The sequence below is a fragment of the Neomonachus schauinslandi genome, chromosome 7, assembly GCF_002201575.2.
Source record: "Neomonachus schauinslandi chromosome 7, ASM220157v2, whole genome shotgun sequence".
Classification (NCBI taxonomy): Eukaryota; Metazoa; Chordata; class Mammalia; order Carnivora; family Phocidae; genus Neomonachus; species Neomonachus schauinslandi.
In genome coordinates, this window is record NC_058409.1 from 93,352,720 (window position 1) to 93,375,035 (window position 22,316).

At 38.8% G+C, this 22,316-nt stretch overlaps 1 protein-coding gene and 1 pseudogene across 3 annotated transcripts; one reads left to right on the plus strand and one right to left on the minus strand.

Annotated features, from left to right (window-relative positions):
• The first annotated feature begins 1,973 nt into the window (after positions 1–1,973).
• On the plus strand, positions 1,974–21,140 carry PANK3 (pantothenate kinase 3). Of its 3 annotated transcripts, XM_044917115.1 has the most exons (7): positions 1,974–2,029; positions 9,678–10,030; positions 12,727–12,980; positions 14,832–15,008; positions 16,069–16,192; positions 18,256–18,381; positions 19,530–21,140. In XM_044917115.1, the coding sequence occupies exons 1-7, from the start codon at positions 2,002–2,004 to the stop codon at positions 19,578–19,580; spliced, it is 1,113 nt and encodes a 370-aa protein (XP_044773050.1). In that variant the 5' UTR covers positions 1,974–2,001; the 3' UTR covers positions 19,581–21,140. The 3 variants fall into 3 exon arrangements, with proteins under 3 accessions (XP_044773050.1, XP_044773051.1, XP_044773052.1); XM_044917116.1 differs by lacking the exon at positions 14,832–15,008; XM_044917117.1 differs by lacking the exons at positions 1,974–2,029; positions 12,727–12,980 and having other exon boundaries at positions 9,880–10,030.
• On the minus strand, positions 6,369–6,740 carry LOC110584775 (annotated as a pseudogene).
• Positions 21,141–22,316: the final 1,176 nt, after the last annotated feature.

Sequence of the window (22,316 nt, forward strand, 5' to 3'; positions counted from 1 at the left end):
GGAAAAAAGAGGAAAAGAAGGTTAAGTCTACCAGTCATGGTTCAGAGTTACCTGGTTACATATCTGAGAACTCAAAAGAATATTTCTATAAAAGATATAAATAAAAATATATTTCTAAACAATAAATGTGGAACCTGGGGTCAAAGTAACAAAAAATAAGGTAACTCAAAGTACCAATTAGACCTGAGGTCCAGTCCTAAATAATTACCTTAGCCAAACAGCATAGATAACCATTCTTCATATTTACAATAAGGATAACAATAGCAATAACAGACGTAGTCATCACTTACTGCCCATATGACAGGCAATGAGTTAACCACTTTATATCCCTTCTTTCTTGTAATCCCCATCCCAATCCCATGGAATGTAGACATCATTTATTTCCAATGAGAATCAGAGAGATGAAGTAATTTGCCCAAATGTATTGCCAAGTTATAGGACCAAGATGTAAATTCAAATTTGGAGTTCTTAATCATTATATTTCAAAGGGTGGTTGTGAGGATTAAATCTAAATTAAAATTTCAAAAGTAAGGAAAGCACGTTGCATAGTGCCAGCTCTCAGTACATGCTCCCTGGTAGTTTGTGTCCCTTCCTGTCTATATTCGCAATCCTTGTCTCATCCTTCACAAGGGAGGGACAGTAAGGCTCAATCGTCCATGGCCAACTCTCAAACCATCTGAATGGTGGCCAAAGTCACTGAATTCCTGGTCAACTTACTGGGAGACAGATGTGGAGGGGTGGAAGGGAGGCCAGGAGAAGATCCCCAATGCCATCGGTTCCTGTTCCAGCTAGAAAACTCAGAATCTAGGAGGCATAGGGAAAGGGGTCTCTGGCTTTGCTGTGAGAACTGGAGCATCTAATTTTCTCCTCTGGAAATTTTCCCCTTTGTAAGGACGGAGCTGGGCTGCACGGCCCCTGAGGGGACCACGGAACTGTGGCAAAGAGCTCGTGTCCCGCAAGTTATTTAACTTCTCAGATCCCACCCCATCTTCAAAATGAGTGGTAATGATTGTAAGGCAGTTTACACGGTTGCTTAACTGAACTAAGTAATTCCACAAAATGTGCTTAGCGGAGTGCCTAGTTCATGGTAAGCATTCAATAAATGTTGGTTATTATTTCTATTGCCATTATTTTTATGATTCCAACCCCAACAACACTCGAGGTGTCTCTATTAAGCCAGGGGGTCCCGATGTGAATGACTTGAATTTACAAATGCATTCAATGGTCTGCCCAAACAGCGGGTCTACAGTTCTTCATTTAGGGCTTTCCATGGTACAATGACCAGGTTTTCTCCCTCCGGGGAAAGTCCGCGACTTACAGAACAGCCACGACAGTGCCTGCAGAGAGTATCCTTTCCCTTATTTTTCAGAGGCCGGGTGAGGCCTGAGCCCGACTTCCACAGCCCGCCCATCTCAGCCACCATTGGTCGCCTAGTCGCTGGCGTGATTAAGGCCCTTCCCCCTTCTCTCTGGGACCACGCTGAGGCGATCTCCGGAAGCGGAGGGGGCCTCAAAGGAGGGACCGCGACGCATCCTGGGCTTTGTAGTCCAACCCTACAGCTGCAGCCAAAGATCGGGGCGTCAGGACCCGGAGAACTACAATCCCCAGCAGCCGGCGGCGAGCGGAGAGAGGGGGAGCTCGCGTCACGTGGGCTCTCGGCCTGGGCGGGCTATTTCTCAGTGCGGCGGCGGCGGCGGCGGCGGCGGCTCGGGGGACCGGGGCCTTTTGTTTGGAGCGGCTGCGGGGGGCGGCCCCGGAGCGGCGAGGCCGGCGGCCTTCCCCAGCTCGCTCGGTCCCGGCACACCCTCGCGGGGGTGGGGAGGCCGCCCCCTGGGCCGGGCCTCGCCTCAGGCGCCGCCGCCCCGCCCTGGGCCCGCCCCGCCGGGCCTGAGGGGAGGAACCGGCTGGGCCTTCCCGCGCGGCCCAGGCAGCTCCGGAGTCGCAGCCACTACCCTGCGTGGTCCGGACCCGAAGCTTCCCCTGGTTCCTTCCGCAGACGCCATGAAGATCAAGGATGCCAAGAAACCCTGTAAGATGGGGTTTGGGCCCGTCGGGTTGGGAGAGCACTTTGGGCGCCGTGTGGAAGCGCCTTAGCGGAGCGGCCTCGTTCCCGGCCTGTCGCTCCTCGCCGGCGCCTAGCACGGCATGGGGGCGCAAGGACCATTTCAGCATCGGGATGGAGGCTCCCTCTCCATCCTCCTGTGCGCGCGTGACGAACGCCTGCCGCCTCCTGGCCCTTTCCTCCCACTTCCTCCTCGAGATCTGGGACGCGCTTGGAGGAATTTTTGATTCGGTTTTTGCCAGGCAAGACTAGAGCTACCAGTCCACTCCCCCAGCTTCCTCTGAAGTCGGGTTGAAAATGGGTGTCGTTTGCGTGGGGGTATTTGCCACCCTTCCCCCCCCCCCTTTTTTTTTCCCACTAATTTCTCTGCTTCCCGCTTGTGACCTTGAAATATTGGTGTGTTCCTGGGAGTTGTCACTGCTGTTACAATTAGTCTTTTTAAAACACGCCTGTAACTTACCAGTGGGTAATTGCCTTGGCTTTTGTTTAGAATAACAACTAGGTCGTGTTTGCTTAAAAAAAAAAAAATTGATAAAAATCATGGGTATTCCTGCCACTCAGAGCTAACCGCTATTAATATTTTGGTGAATGCTCTTATTAGAGATTTTTCTACGACTACGTATGTACGTACTTTTTAATAAAACATTCTTTACATGTTTTAAGAGGCCAGATCAACTTTCATTTCCTTGTTATTTTTAGCCTTTTAAAAACCTTTTACTCCTATAAATAGTTTATTTAATCACTCACGATTTTCATACTTTGTAAGTAATTCTCCCAGGGGAACTAGGAATGTGGGGAAGCATGCTTATCTTAGAATTCTATTGGTATTTAACAGTTTTTAGTGTCTCATGTGATCTTAGAGTTCTAAGAAATCTATAAAAGGGAGCATTGACACCTTCCCTTCTGGCCCTTCAGGGTTCTCTTAACCTCACCGGAAAGGCAACATACCAAAGCACTCTGAAAACGACTAATCACTATTTAAATGTGAGATAATTTGGTCTTAATTTTACAGATGAGGAAATTGAATTTATCTAGCCCCAGAGTAACTTTTCCGAGGCTGTACCAACCAACCCTGTGCTAATGAGGTTCCCCTAAGTCGACTGACTCATAGTCCAGGGTTCTTTCTTCTGCACCCATAGGCGTATAGTTTAGTTGAAATGCTTAGAGAAACCTTTCAGATCTGGTGGTTTTATCTGCCTGCTGAAGAAAAAAAAATTTTTTTTTTTTTTAAAGATTTTCTTTATTTATTTGAGAGAGAATGAGAGAGAGAGAGCATGAGAGGGGGGAGGGTCAGAGGGAGAAGCAGACTCCCCGCCAAGCAGGGAGCCCGATGCAGGACTCGATCCCGGGACTCCAGGATCATGATCTGAGCCGAAGGCAGTTGCTTAACCAACTGAGCCACCCAGGCGCCCCGAAGAAAAAAATATTTTAATGATGATTTCTTGTGGTAACTAGAGTTCTTGTTCAAGGAGTCTATAAAATAGTGATGTGAAGGCTTAAGTGACAGTACTATAGAACCACTTCTAATTTTTTTTATATTTGCTGAATTAAACTAATCTTGAACAGATGCAGTAATGTAAAACACTTGGACATCTTCCATTAACACATACATTTTCCCTGCTTGTCTTAGAACTTCCATTTAGTAAAATAAGTTTAACTATGACAAGCTCATGCAGACTCTTAACGGTTTTTTCTTTTTGCCGTGGTAGTGATTTGATTTGTTAGATTTGGGCACACCTAAGTATTAGAAAACATTGCTTTTAAATACATCACTAATATATTAGGAGATTATAAATCAAATGCATGTATTTAACCAGAAAATAAGAAAAGGAATTAGTTTCATCTGCTGGATTGTATGAGTAAAAGGTTAGAATCTGAAATATGTGTTAATTCAACTCCAAGGAAAGGATGAAGTCAAACATTAACCTAATGAAAAATTTTTGCTAGTGAAAATATGGAAACCTGAGAAATGGCAATGTTTGTTTGCTTTACCTTTACTTAAATATTTCACATTGCTTAAATATTAGATATTAAAAAGCCAGACAATCATGGGTTCCTTTGTACCTCAGCTGACAGGATGTCTTAAGGTATGTTCAACCTTTGTTTTTGTTTTTGTTTTGATTATTTATTTGACAGAGAGATCACAAGTAGGTAGGCAGGCAGGCAGAGGGAGAGGGAGAAGGAGAAGCAGGCTCCCCGCTGAGCTCAGAGCCCGATGTGGGGCTCCATCCCAGGACCTCGGATCATGACCTGAGCCAAAGGCATATGAGCCACCCAGGCACCCCTCAACCTTTGTTTTGCTTACCTTTGTGGCATGTAGCCTAATTAACAAGATGATAGTAAAAGATACATTTTTTATTTTTAATTTGATAAGATAAAGGTTTTTGAGTCTCTGCTTTGCTAATCCAAGCTGTTACCTGAAGCTTTTGTCAAGAGCAGAGGGAAGTATATGACATATGTGTGTAGTTTGCTTCTATATAATTTGATTGGCCTGTTTGTAAATTGAATCATTACTTAAGAATTATCCCTTCCATGGGTGCCTGGGTGGCTCAGTTGGTTGAACATCTGACTCTTGATCTCAGCTCAGGTCTTGATCTCAGGATTGTGGGTTCAAGCCCCATGTTGGGCTCCATGCTAGGTGTGGAGCCTACTTTTTAAAAAAAAATCCCTTCCAATAGATAATAAGATACAATTGAATATGATAGTTTCTAATATTCCCTTGGATGTACTAATATACCAAAGGAAAAAAAATATTTACCTAACACTCTTCTAAGGAATTACGATACTAAAGGTGTGAAGATGGTTATTTTCTTAGTCTGTTTCAAAACACCAACATTTTTATTTGGAATGATTATTGGGAAGAGCAAAATGAATGTCTTCTTTTATCCAAGAACTTGAAGCATACCTGGAATTTACCAGTGCACATGCCCATTTTAGAATTTTGTTTCTTAAAATAATCCACTGATGTTTTAAACATTTTCAATATTTGGTCCCTCTTTCTGCTAAAGAACAATTAAATCCTAATTTGGCATAGGATCCCTTTGGGCTGAAATCTGCATGGAGCCAATAGCAATTAAACAGTTCTTTAATGTTTCTCCCCCACCCCTTTACAAAACCTAGCAAGACACCAAACTCTTAAAACACATTTTGTTAGAAATCAGCAGTTTGCCTTGTGGCAAGATATCTTCTGCTAGATATCAAAGGGATTGGACTTGGCAGGTTTCTTCATACACAATCTACCTGGTAAGAAAGATAATTCTTGGTAGCACTTTATGCTTATGCTAGTTCTAGATATTTTTGTTACTGATGGGGAGCTAATGACAGCTCTCTTAGGCTCAGCTGAGAAACAGGAGTTATATTTTTGAAGGCCAAATAGATTCTAGGAAAGTCTGGAGAAGGCAGTGCATATTTCCCATCATCAAAGTACTCATTTGTAGTTATGGAATGTGTGTTTTATTTTTTAAATGTGTGTTTTCGTTCATTATTTTCACCTTGGCAGAGGAGAGTTTTATTACCGAAGAATAAAAAATGTTGAGGTTTTATGCAGTAAGTAGCCTGCTCATGCACTGGTGACCGACCTTTAACCTGTCTCTTGGCTAGAAGCAACAAAGCTATAGGTATAGATACTTGCCTGATTTTTTAGGAAACCGTTATTTTTCTTACCTCATGAACTATTAGTGGACCTGTGGTTGTACTTAATAACCTTATATTTATTTGCCTCATACTTAGAATTGCGAATAAAGTTTGAGCTCCATGTCCCTTTCCCCCTGCTGTTTTGGTCAGTGACAAAATATGTATTTTTTTTTTAAATGTACTGGAAAATGTTGGGCGCCTGGGTGGCTCAGTTGGTTAAGCGACTGCCTTCGGCTCAGGTCATGATCCTGGAGTCCTGGGATCGAGTCCCGAGCAGGGAGCCCGCTTCTGCCTCTGACGCTCCCCCCTCTCATGTGCTCTCTCTCTCTCTCATTCTCTCTGTCTCAAATAAATAAATAAATAAATCTTAAAAAAAAAAAAAAGATACAATCTAAATTCTTAAAAAAAAAATGTACTGGAAAATGTAAAGATCGGTAATCAGACCACTTACTAAATGATAGGAATGGATCATAATTAAGAATTTGTGTTTTCTGTGGGACACACCTTCCTGGCTCAGTCGGTAGAGCATGGGATTCTTGATCTCAGGGCTGTGAGTTCGATCGAGCCCCACGTTGGGTGTAGAGATTACCTAAAAATAAAATTCTAAAAAATTACTGTTTTTTTCTTTTTTCAAGTTCCAAAGAGGCTTTATTACATAAAGAGGGGAGGGGGTTCAGTCCTTCTTGGTTGCTGCTTTTTTCCCCCTGGCTGCCAGGACGTTGCTCGTTTCCTCTCAGCACGGATGTGTGTCCCCACCCTTTTCTTGATGAATTTGAGGGTGCACTTGTCCTTGGAGACCTTGCACATGCTGCTCGTGTGGGAAGTGGTACACCTCTGGGATCATATCCCACACAAACTTGGTGTGCTTGGTGAGGCGCCCCTGGCGGCGGCTCTGCCTCAGCTTGCCCATGTTCTAAGTGACCTTGTGGCCCATGTTGAGGCTCATGGTCATAGGGTAGCACAGAGAGGCTGCTGCTCCTCCATGACTCCCGCGGCAGAGGCCCCCATACTTTTCTAATGTGATTTTTTTCTCCCCCTCTGGCATAAGGAAAGGAAATCCAGAACTCTGCTGAGTTAAAAGGCTCACTATGCCAAAGGTGGCTGTTACCAGCTTTTTTTCTTTGGAGTCACTGGCAAGGCTGAGTTCTTTCAGTCCCTACCTTCCTGATTTTAAGAAGAAAACTGTCATAATTGAGATTTAGTAAGAAATAGAAAGGACATGTAATGTTCTCGTTTGCACATGATTACTGAGGTATTCATTGTCTACAATATAGCATCTCTAGTTACCCTTCCCTTAAGAACAGGTAGCACTAAAAGAACAGATGTATCTCATAGGCTAGATGTGAAATGAGTCTTGGGCTTTTTGCATTCTTAATTTTAAAAACCTACCTCTGTAGGCAATAACTTAAATAAATCAAACAATTTTCCAATTTAATTTGCAGTTTTTTCATAGAACCTTCTGTTCCTCTAGTCCAGTGTACAAAAGTGGGTCACACAAAGATTTAAAATTGAATGGTAGTAATTGTTTCATGAGTTTGTGGTTGTTGTTGGTTGTTCTTTTTCTTTTCTTTTTTTTTTTTAAGATTTATTTATTTGAGAGAGGGAGAGAGAGAATCTTCAAGCAGATTCCCCACTGAGCGCAGAGCCCAGTGAGGGGCTTGAACTCACAACCTAAGCTGAAACCAAGAGTCAGTTAACTGACCGAGCCACCCAGGCACCCCTGGTGGTTGTTATTCTTTATGTGTTACATGTCATACATATCTTTTTTTTTTTTTTTAAAGATTTTATTTATTTTTTAGAGAGCGAGCGAGAGAGAAACAGCATGAGAGGGGAGAGGGTCAGAGGGAGAAGCAGGCTCCCCGCTGAGCCGGGAGCCCGATGTGGGACTCGATCCCAGGACCCTGGGATCATGACCTGAGCCGAAGGCAGACGCTTAACCATCTGAGCCACCCAGGCGCCCCATGTCGTATATATCTTAAAATATTCTTTAGTAATTAATGTAATTTAAAAGAAATGAGGGATTTGATATACTGTAATAATAAAACATAGTTTTGTTCACAAATTCTTTTTACTTTCTGTGTGGAGTTTTCTTTTTCAGATAGGACAAGTTTGGTTGTTTGATGCAAATATATCAACAAAAGCCTCCCCCCCCCCCCCGATTTTATTTATTTATTTATCAGAGAGAGAGAGAGCACAAGCGGGGGAGCGGCAGGCAGAGCACGCATGGGAGAAGCAGGCTCCCGGCTGAGCAAGGAGCCCAATGCCATGCCGACTTGATCCCAGAACCCTGGGATCATGACCTGAGCCAAAGGCAGACGCTTAACTGACTGAGCCATCCAGGCGCCCCTTAAAAATCATTTTAGTTATATAATATCAGAAGCATTCCTATGTTTTATCTAATGTCCATTGAAAAGTGCCCTAATTACATACCTGTTTAACAGATTGGGAAAATTCTGAAGTTATCTCTGATTTATTGGATCACTAGAGCTACTCCATATTGTTTTTTCTTTCAGTGTGTTGTCCAAGCAAACAGTTGCTGTGAATTTTCTCTCTGTAACTGTTAGTATTGGGGCTTGCTACTAGGGATTTAAAAATTGAGAAAATTTAGTCTTGTTTCTTTTACGTTTTAGTTATAAAAATCTATAGGTGACACAAAAGTGTTGTGCCTGTTTGGGGTCTTACCGCCCCCCAGGTTATGGTCTTAAGTCATTTCACTTTTTTTTTTTTTTAAGTTTCTTTTTTAACACTGTCTTTAGTGTAGATCTGTATCTGGAACTTGGGTTTCAAATACAAAAACAAGTGAGCTAAAAAAAAAAAAAAAAGAGTGAACTATTTCTCCAGGAGAAGAGAATGAGAATTACTCCTTCCTCATTTAATATTACTTACTAATTTCAGTAAACATAAATTCTGAAATGGAGAAATGTATAGAATCCTTTCTTGTTGAATTGTATGTACCTGGTTTCTTTTTCTTTTTTTCTTTTTTTTTAATTTTTTTTTAAAGAGAGAGAGAGAGGCAGAGGCAGAGGAAGAAGCAGGCTCCCCGCCTAGCAGGGAGCCCGATGCGGGACTCGATCCCAGGACCCTGGGATCATGACCCGAGCCGAAGGCAGACGCCTAACCATCTGAGCCACCCAGGCGCCCCTGTACCTGGTTTCTAATAGGCAGATATATCAAATAAAATATTAATATTTAAGAAACAGATTTTGGAGGGAACTAGTTTTCCTTGACAACTTACACATAAACTGTTAAATACAATTTATTCTGAAGCATTCTGTAATACGTATATCTTAAGTATTAAATTATTCTTGAGTCTCTATCATTTTGTTTAAGATCCCAGAGAATAGAAACAGACGTTAAATAAACTAAGATTCAGAGAAGTTAATGGCTTTTCCAAAGTCATATAAGTCCAGTTAGTGAGAGAGCACCAAGTTCCAAACCCAAATGATATAACTGCCTGCCCAAATGTTCCCAGATAGACTTTATCTTCAACGTTAACAGCTAATTTTATTAACCAGATGTACCAAAGAAATACATTGTTCAATGAGCAAAGAATAAGATTTCTTTTTAAGGAGGTACTTTTTCCCTTGGGTTACTTGAAGTAATTATAGGCCAGTTTTATTGCATTAAAATCTGATTAGAAACATTATCAAGCCGTAGGTGATGACCTATTTATTAAAACAGAATTGGTCCAAATTTTTCCTGATCCCCTGGGGCATATGACAAGTATTTAATAAATGAAAAGGAATACCTACCTGACCAGGAATTAAAAGGCCCTGGGCCAGCTCTAAGCATCCTATGTTACAGGTTTTTAGAAAATGTATAAAGTAATACTTCGAAGGGAAAAAGTTGAGTTGCCCATAGAAGAAGCATCTTACCCCAAAAATACTGACTGCATGATTCAGGATATATGAAGTTTGTGGCTAAGTAGCTCCTAAATTGCATTTCTAAAGTTGATATATATGTATTTTTTTTTAATCCACAGCTTTCCCATGGTTTGGCATGGACATTGGGGGGACTCTAGTAAAGCTCTCATATTTTGAACCTATTGATATCACAGCAGAGGAAGAACAAGAAGAAGTTGAGAGCTTAAAAAGTATCCGGAAATATTTGACTTCTAATGTAGCATATGGATCCACTGGTATTCGGGATGTACACCTTGAACTGAAGGATTTAACACTTTTTGGGCGAAGAGGGAACTTGCACTTTATCAGATTTCCAACCCACGACCTGCCTACTTTTATTCAAATGGGAAGAGATAAAAACTTCTCAACGTTACACACGGTGCTATGTGCTACAGGAGGTGGTGCTTACAAGTTTGAAGAAGATTTTCGCACAGTAGGTATCTTACTCAAAACCAAAAATTGATACCCATTTTCTCTTTTTTTTTAAAGATTCATTTATGAGAGAGAGTGTGGGAGCAAGAGGCGGCGGGGGTGGGGGGCGGCGGCGGTGGTGGCCAGGAGCAGAGGGAGAGAGGGACTAGCAGGCTCTGCACTGAGCACAGAGCCCGTTATGGGGCTCAGTCTCAAAACCTTGAGATTGTGGCCTGAGCCGAAACCAGGAGTCAGACTCTCAACCCACTGAGCTACCCAGGCACCCCCTCTTCAATTTTTAAAATACGAGGCTGTTTCCTAGATTAGTTCCCCATGCTGGATATGGAGGAAGTATGTATTCATGACCAGCTTTTCATTTGGGGCACTTAAATAGCTTTTATAGACTGTGTAAAAAATTGCCCAGATTTGGGCTTATTGTACATAATATTTGGTAAAACCTGCTAAGTTCAGGGACTGCTATAAAGCTACAATAAAAGGGGATTTCAATGAATTTGGCAGCATACAAAGCCAAATATAAGTGACGTTTGAATTATTTTCTCTATTACTGTCCTATGTGTGCATTGTTTTTATGTATTATTCATATAGTCCTGTCTCCCAGGGCCATCTCTTTCCTTGCCCCCCCCCCCAAAAAAATCAGCTGAAGCCCGCGTCTTTTGATTAAGTAGACATCTGAATGAGAGCCATGTTAGGCCTTTTTTCTGGTTTTATCCACCAACCTTACCATGTTCCTATCTCAAAGGGGGTCATTTGGATATAGCAAGAGGTCTACGTAAACACTGATTTATTAAGTGCTAGTGGGGGTTTGCCAAGCTTCTAATCCTTTCCTGTAGAATAAAGATTAGAAAGTTAGCATTTGGAAGTACTGAAATTTGTTTTCTTTGAAAATATGCATGTGAACCATTTAATTTCTTAAATTCATATAAGAAAAGTCTGTTAATAGAAGATAAGTTATCGCTTATGGCTGACATAAGTGAGCCCCTTAAACTTTGGGATAGTTTAAAAGTCTAAATTGTTACTAATTTTTTTCTTTTGATGGATAATACTGATTTGTATTCAATTTATTGAGTAATTGAACATAAATTTCATAGATTTGAGACTAGTTTGCTTGAACATGTGATATTTAGTGTTTGCCAGAATTCTTACCAGAAGCAGTATCCTTGAAGCCAGCTTTCACCTGACATTGAAGTATCAATTATTTTCTTTTTTTTTTATGATTTTTATTCCTATATTAGCATGAACTGGGGGAGGGGCAGAGGATGAAGCTGACTCCCCACTGAGCAGGAGCCCTGCGGAGCTCAATCCCAGGACCCTGGGATCATGACCCTAGCTGAAGGCCAAGGCTTAACTGACTGAACCACCCAGGCGACCCAGAAGTATCAATAATTTCTAGTGATGAAGTTCTGTAATAACTTTATGTTGATGGTCAACCATTTATTAAGCTAAATATTTGAGCTTAATATGTCTCAGGTAATATGTGTCAGGTATCATGCTAGACACAGAACTCAGCTGGGAATAAGACCCAGTCTTAGCCTTGAAAGAGTGCAGTATTCTAGACCACACAGATAAGTGAGTTATAAGTAAAAGTACAACGCCTCAAGTATTGATACGAAAAGCAGTGCCATGGGAACACCAGAGTAGTATTACCTAACAAGTTCTGGAGAATGAAAGCTTCCCAGAGGAAGTGATCTCTAAGCTGAGATCTTTTTTACAAATAGTTTATAATACATTCTTTACTAACCTGAAATGAATTTAATAATTTCAGACTAGTAGCCAAACTATAATATAGAAATTGGTAGATTCTCTGGTATGATCACATGAGAAGGCAAAATGAGAGAGTTAGATGCTGGCACTTCAACATAAATTCACCATGAATTTTAAAGGCACAAATGCTAGTAGATTGATACGGTATGTTTTATTGGAGAATCTTGTACCATAAGTGGTGTTGCTGTTTGTGACATAACACTCTTAAGATGCTAAATAACACTTGGGAAAATTCCAAACAATAAAAAAGTCCCAATATTTCCTCAGTTTATATGGTGGTTGCATTCCTAGCAAATTTAGCATATATATAAAGAATACTTTGTGCTTACATAGGCTCAGATAATTATAAAGAAATTTTTTTTTTTTCTTAATTTATTTGAGACAGAGCACAAGCAGGAGAATGGGCAGAGGGAGAAGCAGGCTCCCCGCTGAGCAGGAAGCCCAATGTGGAACTTGATCCCAGGACGCTGGGATCATGACCTGAGCTGAAGGCAGACACTTAACCAACTGAGCCACCCAGGCACCCTTACAAACAAATTTTCTTACTGCTCCCTAAAAAAATGTCTGTCAGAAGGCTCAAAGATAAGACAGGAATAGGATAATAACTTTGTTTTTGCACAACTGCCCTACCCATTGCAGATATCCGGCATCCCAAATCCCTGCCCACTAAATGTTAGTTTGGTCCTCTTCTCCACTCCATCTTTGTGAAAACTGAAATATCCCTAAAAATTTTCAGAATGCATCCAGAGGTAATACCACTATCACTGAGAACCATTGGACTAAGATTCTGACACGAAACAAAAAAAGGGAAAATGTACGGGTCATAGATGATTTTGAAGTTTTATAAAGTTCATGAAAATTATACAGTGCAGTTGAGTCATATTTTGAATACTGTCCCTTGTTCACTTTATAAAACTTCTGTGGTGTTTTTTATAGATTGGAAACCTCCACCTGCACAAACTGGATGAACTTGACTGCCTTGTAAAGGGCTTGCTGTATATAGATTCTGTCAGTTTCAATGGACAAGCAGAGTGCTATTATTTTGCTAATGCCTCAGAACCTGAGCGATGCCAAAAGATGCCTTTTAACCTGGATGATCCCTATCCACTGCTGATAGTGAACATTGGTTCAGGAGTCAGTATTTTAGCAGTCCATTCCAAAGACAACTATAAACGAGTAACCGGGACAAGGTAGTGACCTTTCTGTTCTTATTGCAGCATTCATGTTGTTTTATACACACAAGTTGTGAAATCATCTTAATGCTAGCCTCTAACATGCATTTGTGCAGTAGCAAAAAATGTAGCTGTGCAAGTATAAGTTAAAGTGTTGCAAATAATACTGTTTATAAGGTATGTGTATAAAGACTCAAACTAAAATAATTAAATATTTATATTTGCTTGACATCAATTGGCATCAAAATTTCCATAATCGTAAAAGGGAATTTTTATCTGGACTGATTCCAGTAACTTTTTTTTTTATTATGTTAGTCACCATATAGTACATCATTAGTTTTTGATGATAGTGTTCATGATTCATTTGTGTCCCATAACTTTCTATTTTCCAAAGCATTCCTCTCCTTGTTTCTCCAGTGTTGTATGATCTATTTAAGCCTGAAGTTTGCCACTGGTCAGCTTGCATGCTGGTTGGATTAGATTCACATTTTAAGTGTCCTATTGGGCAACATTGTAATAATTCTTTTTGCTTTAAGATTTATTTTATTTATTTGAGAGAGAGTAGGGGGAGGGGCAGAGAGAGAGAGAATCTCAAGCAGACTCTCAGTTGAGCACGGAGCCCCATGCAGGGCTTAATCTCATGAGCCTGAGATCATGACCTGAGCCGAAATCAAGAATCAGATGCTCAACCAACTGAGCCACCCAGGTGCCCCTGTAATAATTCTTGTAAGATGAATTTAACATGAGCTCATTATGGGATAACATTGATGTTCTAAATATCCCATAAGATTTTCTATGATGCCTGAAATATTGTGAAATAAAATTTTTAAAAATTGTTCTTATGATTCTGATACTTCATCAGCTTTTAAGGATAGAAGCTCCTAATTATTTGAGGAAGAAAGATGGGGGTTTATGAAAAAGAACTCATTGCCATTTTAAAGTAGTGCTCTTATTACTAAAGTGATACTTAAATTTTTTGTTGCAAGTAAACTCTACCCCCATGTGGGGCTCAGACTCATGACCCTGAGATCAAGAGTCAGTGCTCAGCTGGCCAGGCACCTCTAAGTGATACTTAAATTTAATTAGTATTTTATCTCTCTGGTGGCTAAAAATCTACCTCCATTGTGACTCTATGCCAAAGACTTACAGGGAAATATTACCTATTTCATTCTAAAAGAAATTCAGTCTGTTAACTAAATTCTAGCAGTGATCAGGGATACATGGAGTCTGTTAGAAATTTAGGTGAGACTGGGGAGCAAAGGTTTTGATTTTAGGGATTAGAGAGGCATGATTTCATTTTATCAGTATATCCAAAAAAATAATAGAACCAAGTAAATTTTTATCATTAACGTACTGACCAGCCTGACATAAATTTTCTCACCATATTCATTTCTGGGTCATTTTAAATGCTAATGTGTCACACTGAATTGATTTCAGCCTTGTCAGACCAAGTAAATAGACCTTTCACTAAATCATTTCCTGGAAACCATTTAGAGTTGCAAGCTTTCTCCTTTTAATTCATATGGTACTAATTTTTTACACTTACTGCTTCCCCCCCCCATGTAAAAGCATTTATTTTTAGCAATTACAAAGTGTAAGGAATTGGGTAAAGATATTAGAAGATATTCAACATCTCTTCCTGCCTTCATGTTGCTATCACCAACTGATTTTTCCCCCTTTGGTTTATTCTTTCATCTGACAAGTTTAGTTTGGCATTTTTCTTCATTATGTTGCTATTTCAGCACTTGGTATTAGCAATGTGTTCTTTCTTTGTGTTTATTAATTACATGGATATTCCATCTTTTTACTCTGGAGAAAGAATACAGTGTTAATGTAACTTACCCAGTTTTCTTTCCTTTTTTTTTTCAGCCTTGGAGGGGGTACTTTTCTGGGTTTATGCTGTTTATTGACTGGCTGTGAAAGTTTTGAAGAGGCTCTTGAAATGGCATCCAAAGGTGACAGCACCCAAGCTGACAAGCTGGTCCGTGATATTTACGGAGGAGATTATGAAAGATTTGGTCTGCCAGGTTGGGCTGTAGCATCTAGGTAAGTTTAATATTTATATTGTAATTAAAGTTGCTTATTTAGTTTTTAGAAAGCAACATATCAGGAAGTTGTTAGGGGGCTTACTGTTACCCAGTTTAGGTTCCAAGTTGTGAACACGCATGTAGTTTAAAAATAAGATACACATTAAGGGGGCACCTGGGTGTCTCAGTCAGTTGAGCATCTGCGTTCAACTCAGATCATGATCTCAGGGTCTTGGGATCGAGCTCTGCATTGGGCTGTCCTATCACCAGTGAGTCTGCTTCTCCCTCTCCTTCTGTGATCTCTCTCGCTTTTGCTATTTTTTTTTTTTTTTTAAAGATTTTGTTTATTTATTTGACAGAGACACAGCAAGAGAGGGAACACAAGCAGGGGGAGTGGGAGAGGGAAAAGCAGGCCTCCTGCTGATACTTAAATCGGGCTGAGCAGGGAGCCCGATGCGGGGCTCGATCCCAGGACTCTGGGATCGTGACCTGAGCTGAAGGCAGACGCTTAACGACTGAGCCACCCAGGTGCCCCACGCTTTTGCTATTCTTAATGTTTATATACATTAAGAAGTCTCCTCTGGTGTACCCCATAGGAAACCATTTTTATTAATTCTTGAATATCCTTTCAGTATTTCTTCATGCAAGTATAAATACATATCCTTATCCTCCCCTTATACAGAAGGTAGCTTTCAGAAGGTAACATTAATATACCATTATACAGCATACTACTATATGTACTCTTCAGTAGGCAATATATCCTAGTCTGTGTGCCGCCCTCCCTCCCTCCCTTTCTCTCTTTCTCCCCCCTTCTTCTTTCCCCCTTCTCTTCCTTTACCTTCCCCCCTCCTACCCTCCCTCCCTTATTAACAGCCTCTTGGTATTTTATTGTGTGGATTTATCAGAGTTTGATGGTGGTTTCCGGTATTCTGCTTTGTATAGTTCAGTGGGTCAGTCAGTAACCTTGCTACCACATACCTTATTTTGTACTTGTGTAAATTTATCTGTAGGATAAATTCCAAAAATGTATGAAGTGTTGCTTAATTATCAACAGAATTTTGTTTTTCATTTCTCTGCAGTTTTGGGAATATGATTTATAAGGAGAAGCGAGAATCTGTTAGTAAAGAAGATCTAGCAAGAGCTACTTTAGTTACTATCACCAATAACATTGGTTCTGTGGCACGAATGTGTGCTGTTAATGAGGTAAAAAAAATTAACTATTTGAAAAATGTGGATTGGAGCTTTATGTACATGTAGCAGGGCTTCTTTGTGTTCCTTAGAGACCTGTAGGATTGAGATCTCCTCCATTAAATCCCAAGGCTCATTAGCTGTATATGCCATGTGTACCTAATTGTTATGTTACCTTTAAGGAAAGTAGCAGATAATTCAAGTTGGAAATAGAACAAAGAGATACTTATATTTCAAATTTATCTAGAAACTTTTCCAGAAATACACAACCTAAATTTCTTGAAGATAGAAAATTCTTTCCAAACGTAGGACGTTTTTGAAGTAACTAATTATTGAAAGGGGTATTTTTTGCTGTTAATGTTGCATTTGATTAGCGAGGTGCTTAGAAGTTTTCTTACTGCCTTCGGCTTCTTTACAGTGCTGCCTTGTTGCATATGGATCAAGCAGCATTGTACAGGGCTATGAAGGCATTGAGACTTGTTCTTCACCTGAACTTTGAATGATGTATACTTAGAAAAAGCATGTACTCCTATATTTACCCTCATTGTTGGGTTATTTTTATTTGAAGGAGATTATATATACAATTCTGCCTTCATGTAATAGATGTATTTCCCACTTAATTTTTGTAAATATCAAATACTTTAAATGAAGTGGGAATTTTACTTTTTGAGGGAATCCTGCATTTGTTCATTCATTTATTCATGAAGTATTTACAGAGTACCATGTGCCAGGCATTGTTCTAGGCACTTGGGATACATTAGCGAAAAAAACAAAGATCCCTGACTTTATGCAACTTCATCCATTCTAGTGATTTAACAAATTTTTAGTATGTATTTGGTGATAAATGCAATTTAAAAAAAAAAATCAAACAAGATGAAGAGAATTGAGAGTAGACCAGCAGAAGACAAATGGTTGAGTAATTGGATTGTTGAAGGAAGGCTTTATTGAAAATGTAATCCTTGGATAAATATTGAAAGGAGGTGAGATAATCAGCATGCAGATATTTGGGGAAAGAGAAGCTCCAGCAGAGAACAACTGTGAAAAGGCCCAAATTAATTATTTGAATTATTCTGTTTAAATCCAGAATTCTAAGTTTCTCAATAACAGCGTAGTAAGTTGGTTGAGAGAGCCACTAACAGATGTTCTAACCCAGGTTTAGGGAATATTTCACACTGGGGGGCTGACAATAATCTGGGACCTTTTTTCTTAGCCCTATAGATCTAGATTTTCACTGGCCACTTGACTTAACAGTAACTAAGGCCATAGTTTACACTACCCAAACTCAGTGTGCAAAAATGTATACTCAAAGTTCAGTATATTATTGTGAGAGTAGAAAGGTTTTCTGGAGACTGAAACACCAGCTCCTCCATATAAGACTTCCTTCAAGGTATATATGGAACCAAATTAGTGAGTGGCATCTTGGAGAGTGACTTGATAGGGTAGGCTGGGGCCGGAGATGCTGGAAGCCTCAAGTTTACAGTGTTTTAATCCTAAGCCCATTTAAAATACTCTTCTTTGGTTTGTCTCCTTTGATCTCAATACTGTTTCTCCAAATTACTTTCTTCATAGATTATTTACTGGCCATTTTCAAAAACAAGTCTCACCTAAAATCATTTACTAAAGTCTTTCCAGAACTTTTTTAAAAAATAGACTATATTTTTTAGAGAAGTTTTAGGTTCACAGCAAAATTGAATAGAAAATACAGAGTTCCCATATATACACTTGAACCCCACACCTACACAGCTTCCCCCACTGTCAACATCCAGAACCAGATTGGTACCTTTGTTAGTCACTGAACTTGCAGTGACACATCACTATCACCCAAAGCCCATAGTTTACATTTGGGCTCACTCTTGTGTACATTCTTTGGGTTTTCACAAATGTGTAGTGTCATATCCTGAACTAAATTTTAAATATTCAGGATTGTGGAGATATATGTACTAGGAATGTAATAGACACTAAAAAATAGGGTAGTAGTTGTTTACATTTTTAAGTAGAGATTTTCTAAACCCTACTGTATTATAAATTCTACTTGATAATTCTTACTTCAACTTATTTTCTTTGTTCTCTTCTTTTAGAAAATAAACCGAGTTGTCTTTGTTGGGAACTTTTTACGTGTCAATACTCTCTCAATGAAACTTTTGGCATATGCACTGGATTATTGGTCAAAAGGTCAACTGAAAGCATTGTTTCTAGAGCATGAGGTATGATAGGAAAGTAATGCTTTGCAAATTTTAATAGCATGCTTTTATATACAGATTCATACATTGCTTCTTACTGTGTACTCTTAAGTATAAAACTGTTTTACCTAAATAGTATATTGAGTCCCCCATTTCAATTTGAGTTGGGGGGATAGGCGTTAACTATAACCTGGTAGGCACCCCATTAAGATGGAGTTTCCCATTTCCTCTGACCAAGAGAGAGAGGGATATTAGGTCTTGTGAGCTCCTTAAATATTGGGGCTGCTTGTGTACTTAAATTGTATTTTTTTGTTTTTCTTTTTTTTCTCCCCTGAGATAACAAATATTAAATGTGAACACCACAAAAATAAATAATTTAGCAATGAAAATTCTTCTGAATCCCCCCACCACAACCTCATCCCCCACCTCCACAGGGACCACTGTTAAAATTTTGAAGATTCTTCTTCAAGATTTTTTTCCTATTCATTCACTACATCCAGTTACTCTGATCTGAAATTATCAGTTCATACAATGTTTTGGATTAAGTAAATTTACCTTGAATTGTTTTGTTTCTAGTCAAATGGACATAATAATTTAATAACACAGATTCAGAGTATTCTCTTGCGTTTGTTTCGCTGTCACTGCTCTCACTGTGGTGTACTGCTATGCAGGCTCCACATGGCGTGCTGTGTGCGGGGAGAGTGGCAGGTGGAACAAAGGGTTTGTATTGAGGAAAGAGGAGAGGGGCTCAGAATTGTAGTAACAGCCCTAGAAGCTTTTCAGTGTCTACAAGCCACACTTTAAAAAATGTGTATTTCAGAGTGCCTGGGATGCTGAGTTGGTTAAGCGACTGCCTTCGGCTCAGGTCATGATCCTGGAGTCCCGGGATCGAGTCCCCCCGTCAGGCTCGCTGCTCGGCAGGGAGTCTGCTTCTCCCTCTGGCCCTCACCCCTCATGCTCTTTCTCTCTCTTTTTCTCTCTCAAATAAATAAAATCTTTAAAAAAAAAATGTATTTCATATTTTTCAAATATTAGCTGACAACACAGAAGTTGGTAGGTTTCTGAATAAAAGTTCTTAAATAGATTATACATAAGTATCTGTTCCTAATAGTTAATACTGTATGCTAATTTAAAAGCTGAACTTCACTAATAATTGTTTTAAAATTACACAGGGATACTTTGGAGCAGTTGGTGCACTTCTTGGGCTGCCAAATTTCAGCTAAAAAGCATCAGGTTTTTCTCTGCTAATAAATGTCATCCATGAGGAACTGAAAACCAGAGGCATTATTACTGCATTATTGTCACTGGGAACCAAAGGATAACACAGTAGCACTATTCCTGTTGATTTTTAAATGTCACAATGGTAAGCTGCTAAAAGTTGCCATATTAAAAGAGGGAGCTCGGTAACATGTGAAGTATTTCTAATTGAAATGCTTTCCCTTCTGTATATATCCAGTGTTAAATCCTTAAAATGCAATACAGCCTCTGATTATTGAGCTTCCTCTCAGAAGATTTTCTATTTATTTTATGTAGCCAACTCTTGCAGTACTGTATGCTCAGACACAAATCTTAAAGTCTCTGAAATGTTAAGCTCCTGAAGATAATTGGATCTGGATATTTGTTGCAAGTGCGTTCTGTGTGTCTTGGTTACTAGTAAGTGGGCAGTAACATACCCTATATCAAACTTACTGAAATGGCTATCAAAGATGATCGTTTTGATGTGATTTTAGAAATGTTAAGGCAATATGAATTATTCATGATTGTAGTTTTCTCAACATTTCTCCCACCAAAAAAGCATGTTTATATGATCTTTTCCCAGAAGTACAAGCTTTTTCAAATGCCATAATTTGATTGAGATACTGTTGTTAAATATTAGCCTGAATTTTAAGATGAATCCTAGAAAATCACATAATTGGTGATAATTGCACTTTCTGTATTTTATGTTAATCATTATATTTAAAAAATGTTTTGTATTTTATAGAGACTTAATTACATATTTGAAAATCCACTTAATGAGGTCCCAGGACTACACTAATAGAATATGGCTTGTGTGCATTGATAGAGACCTGTGCTCTCTCTATACCGCATTTATCTCGGACCTGAACTTAGTCATTTCTGTTTAATAAGGTCTGAAACTTCAAAGCTAGAGACTTTAATCTATTATGAACAGCAACAAAATCACATTTATTCTAAAGAGATGTCATGGAAATCTAAAAGATGAGTTGTTTTGAAACTGTAGGGGTCTGAGGCAGTATTGCAAAATTAGAAAAGGATCAGTGTTTTGTACATTCTGGTAATAAAGACATTATAGTTCCAAAATTTGTAAATCCTTTTCCCTTGGAATTTATTCTCTATTTTGAAGTCATTTTTTATAATGTTACTAATTTTTTCAGATACTTTGGCAGTAACATTTTTGGAGGTCCAGTAGTTCAGCAAAGTTGTTCAAGCCTGTTAATTAATTGGTTTAAGAAGTAGACTTGGGGAAAATATTCACTTCCTTAAATTACCAGTAAATGTGGATATACTTTGAAGAGCTTAAAAATTGTTTACATTATAGGAAGAAAGAAGTATTAGTATGTTTTTACGGAACATAATTTTCCTCCATAAGGAACAATTTGCAGTAGAGGTGCTTGATAAAGACATTTCTCCTTACAGTTCTCAAGTTTTGTGCTCAAATATTTAAAATTCAGTTTTATTTAATCTAAAGACATGAACATATGAATAATAGGAGTGACTATTCAGAGGGAAAAGCATGTAAGGTAATTTTTTAGAATTTAGAATATTTGGAAGTTTGAATTCACGTCGAGTCAATAAGTCACTTTGAAAACCTACAATGACTAAATGTTTCTTTAATGTTTCCATTGTTATGGCAAGATATTTCTGTCACTACAAAAAGCCATGTGTTCAATTTATTTTAAAATTTTGTGATTTGGACATTTGTACAAAAAGTTTTTATTTTTAAATGATAATTTCAAGTTCATGGCAAACTGTATTAGCACCTATAGATCTGGGACTGTCTTTAAGAAAGGAATGGAATGGTCAGAGTCCATGTAAATTAATTTGATCAATGTTTTGGTTAATTTGGGACTGTGATTCATACTGTTGTCCTTTGAAACTGAAGTTACCTGTTAAAATGCATATACAGTGAACAGCCATTTCACCACTGTTGCTCTTGGCTATTCTCATGTATAATCAGGAATTACTGGAGCAATAAGCATGAACACAAAGTTGTGATAAAGACTGACAAGATTCTAGTTTTTTATTATTATCTCAAAATTCTTTATAAGCATACAGTGGTAAATAGGTTTAGTTCTTAGCCCGATCAGCATAATGCCTCAAAGCTCTATTTCTATTAGACTGTACAATTTAAGAACATGAAGTGTAAGCCATACGTAATTTTACGTTTTCTAATAAGCATATTTAAAAGGTAAAAAGAAACTGGTGAAAATCATTTCTATTTAACCCAGTATACCTGGTATGTCACCATTTCAACATATAATCACTATAAAACGTTATTTAGGAAATAATGTATTGTTTTTTAACTCTGTCTTTAAAACCAGTGTATATTTATACTTTGGGCACACTTCAGTTTAGGCTAACCACATTCCGGGTTCTCAAGCCACATTTGGATAGTGGCTTCTGTACTAGACAGTGCAGTTCCAGAACTAGCTCTTAAAAAAAAAAAAAATGAACACTATCATGTATCCATTAAAACTTTATGAATAAAGGCTTTTTAAAGACTGTTTGAGAGGGGATATGGGAAATACTATTTTTTATGGAAAAAAATACGGGAACTTTTTTTTTTAAATACAGAAGGAGGTTAAGGAGTAGCTCATTTGGGTTAGTTTATTTTACAGACTAGCTGTATTTCTGACCAATCCAAAAATGTCTTACATTGGATCCTGCCATTTTATCATACTGTATATCATTTTTCTAGTGATACTGATAAGTTGCCCAAG

What these genes read in the sequence shown, in the direction of transcription:
- PANK3 (XM_044917115.1), top strand. Translation starts at nt 2,002, where the DNA reads ATGAAGATCAAGGATGCCAAGAAACCCT. An exon ending in GGTTGGGCTGTAGCATCTAG is followed by an intron (nt 15,009 to 16,068) that starts GTAAGTTTAATA and finishes ATTTCTCTGCAG; the next exon opens with TTTTGGGAATATGATTTATA. An exon ending in GAATGTGTGCTGTTAATGAG is followed by an intron (nt 16,193 to 18,255) that starts GTAAAAAAAATT and finishes CTCTTCTTTTAG; the next exon opens with AAAATAAACCGAGTTGTCTT.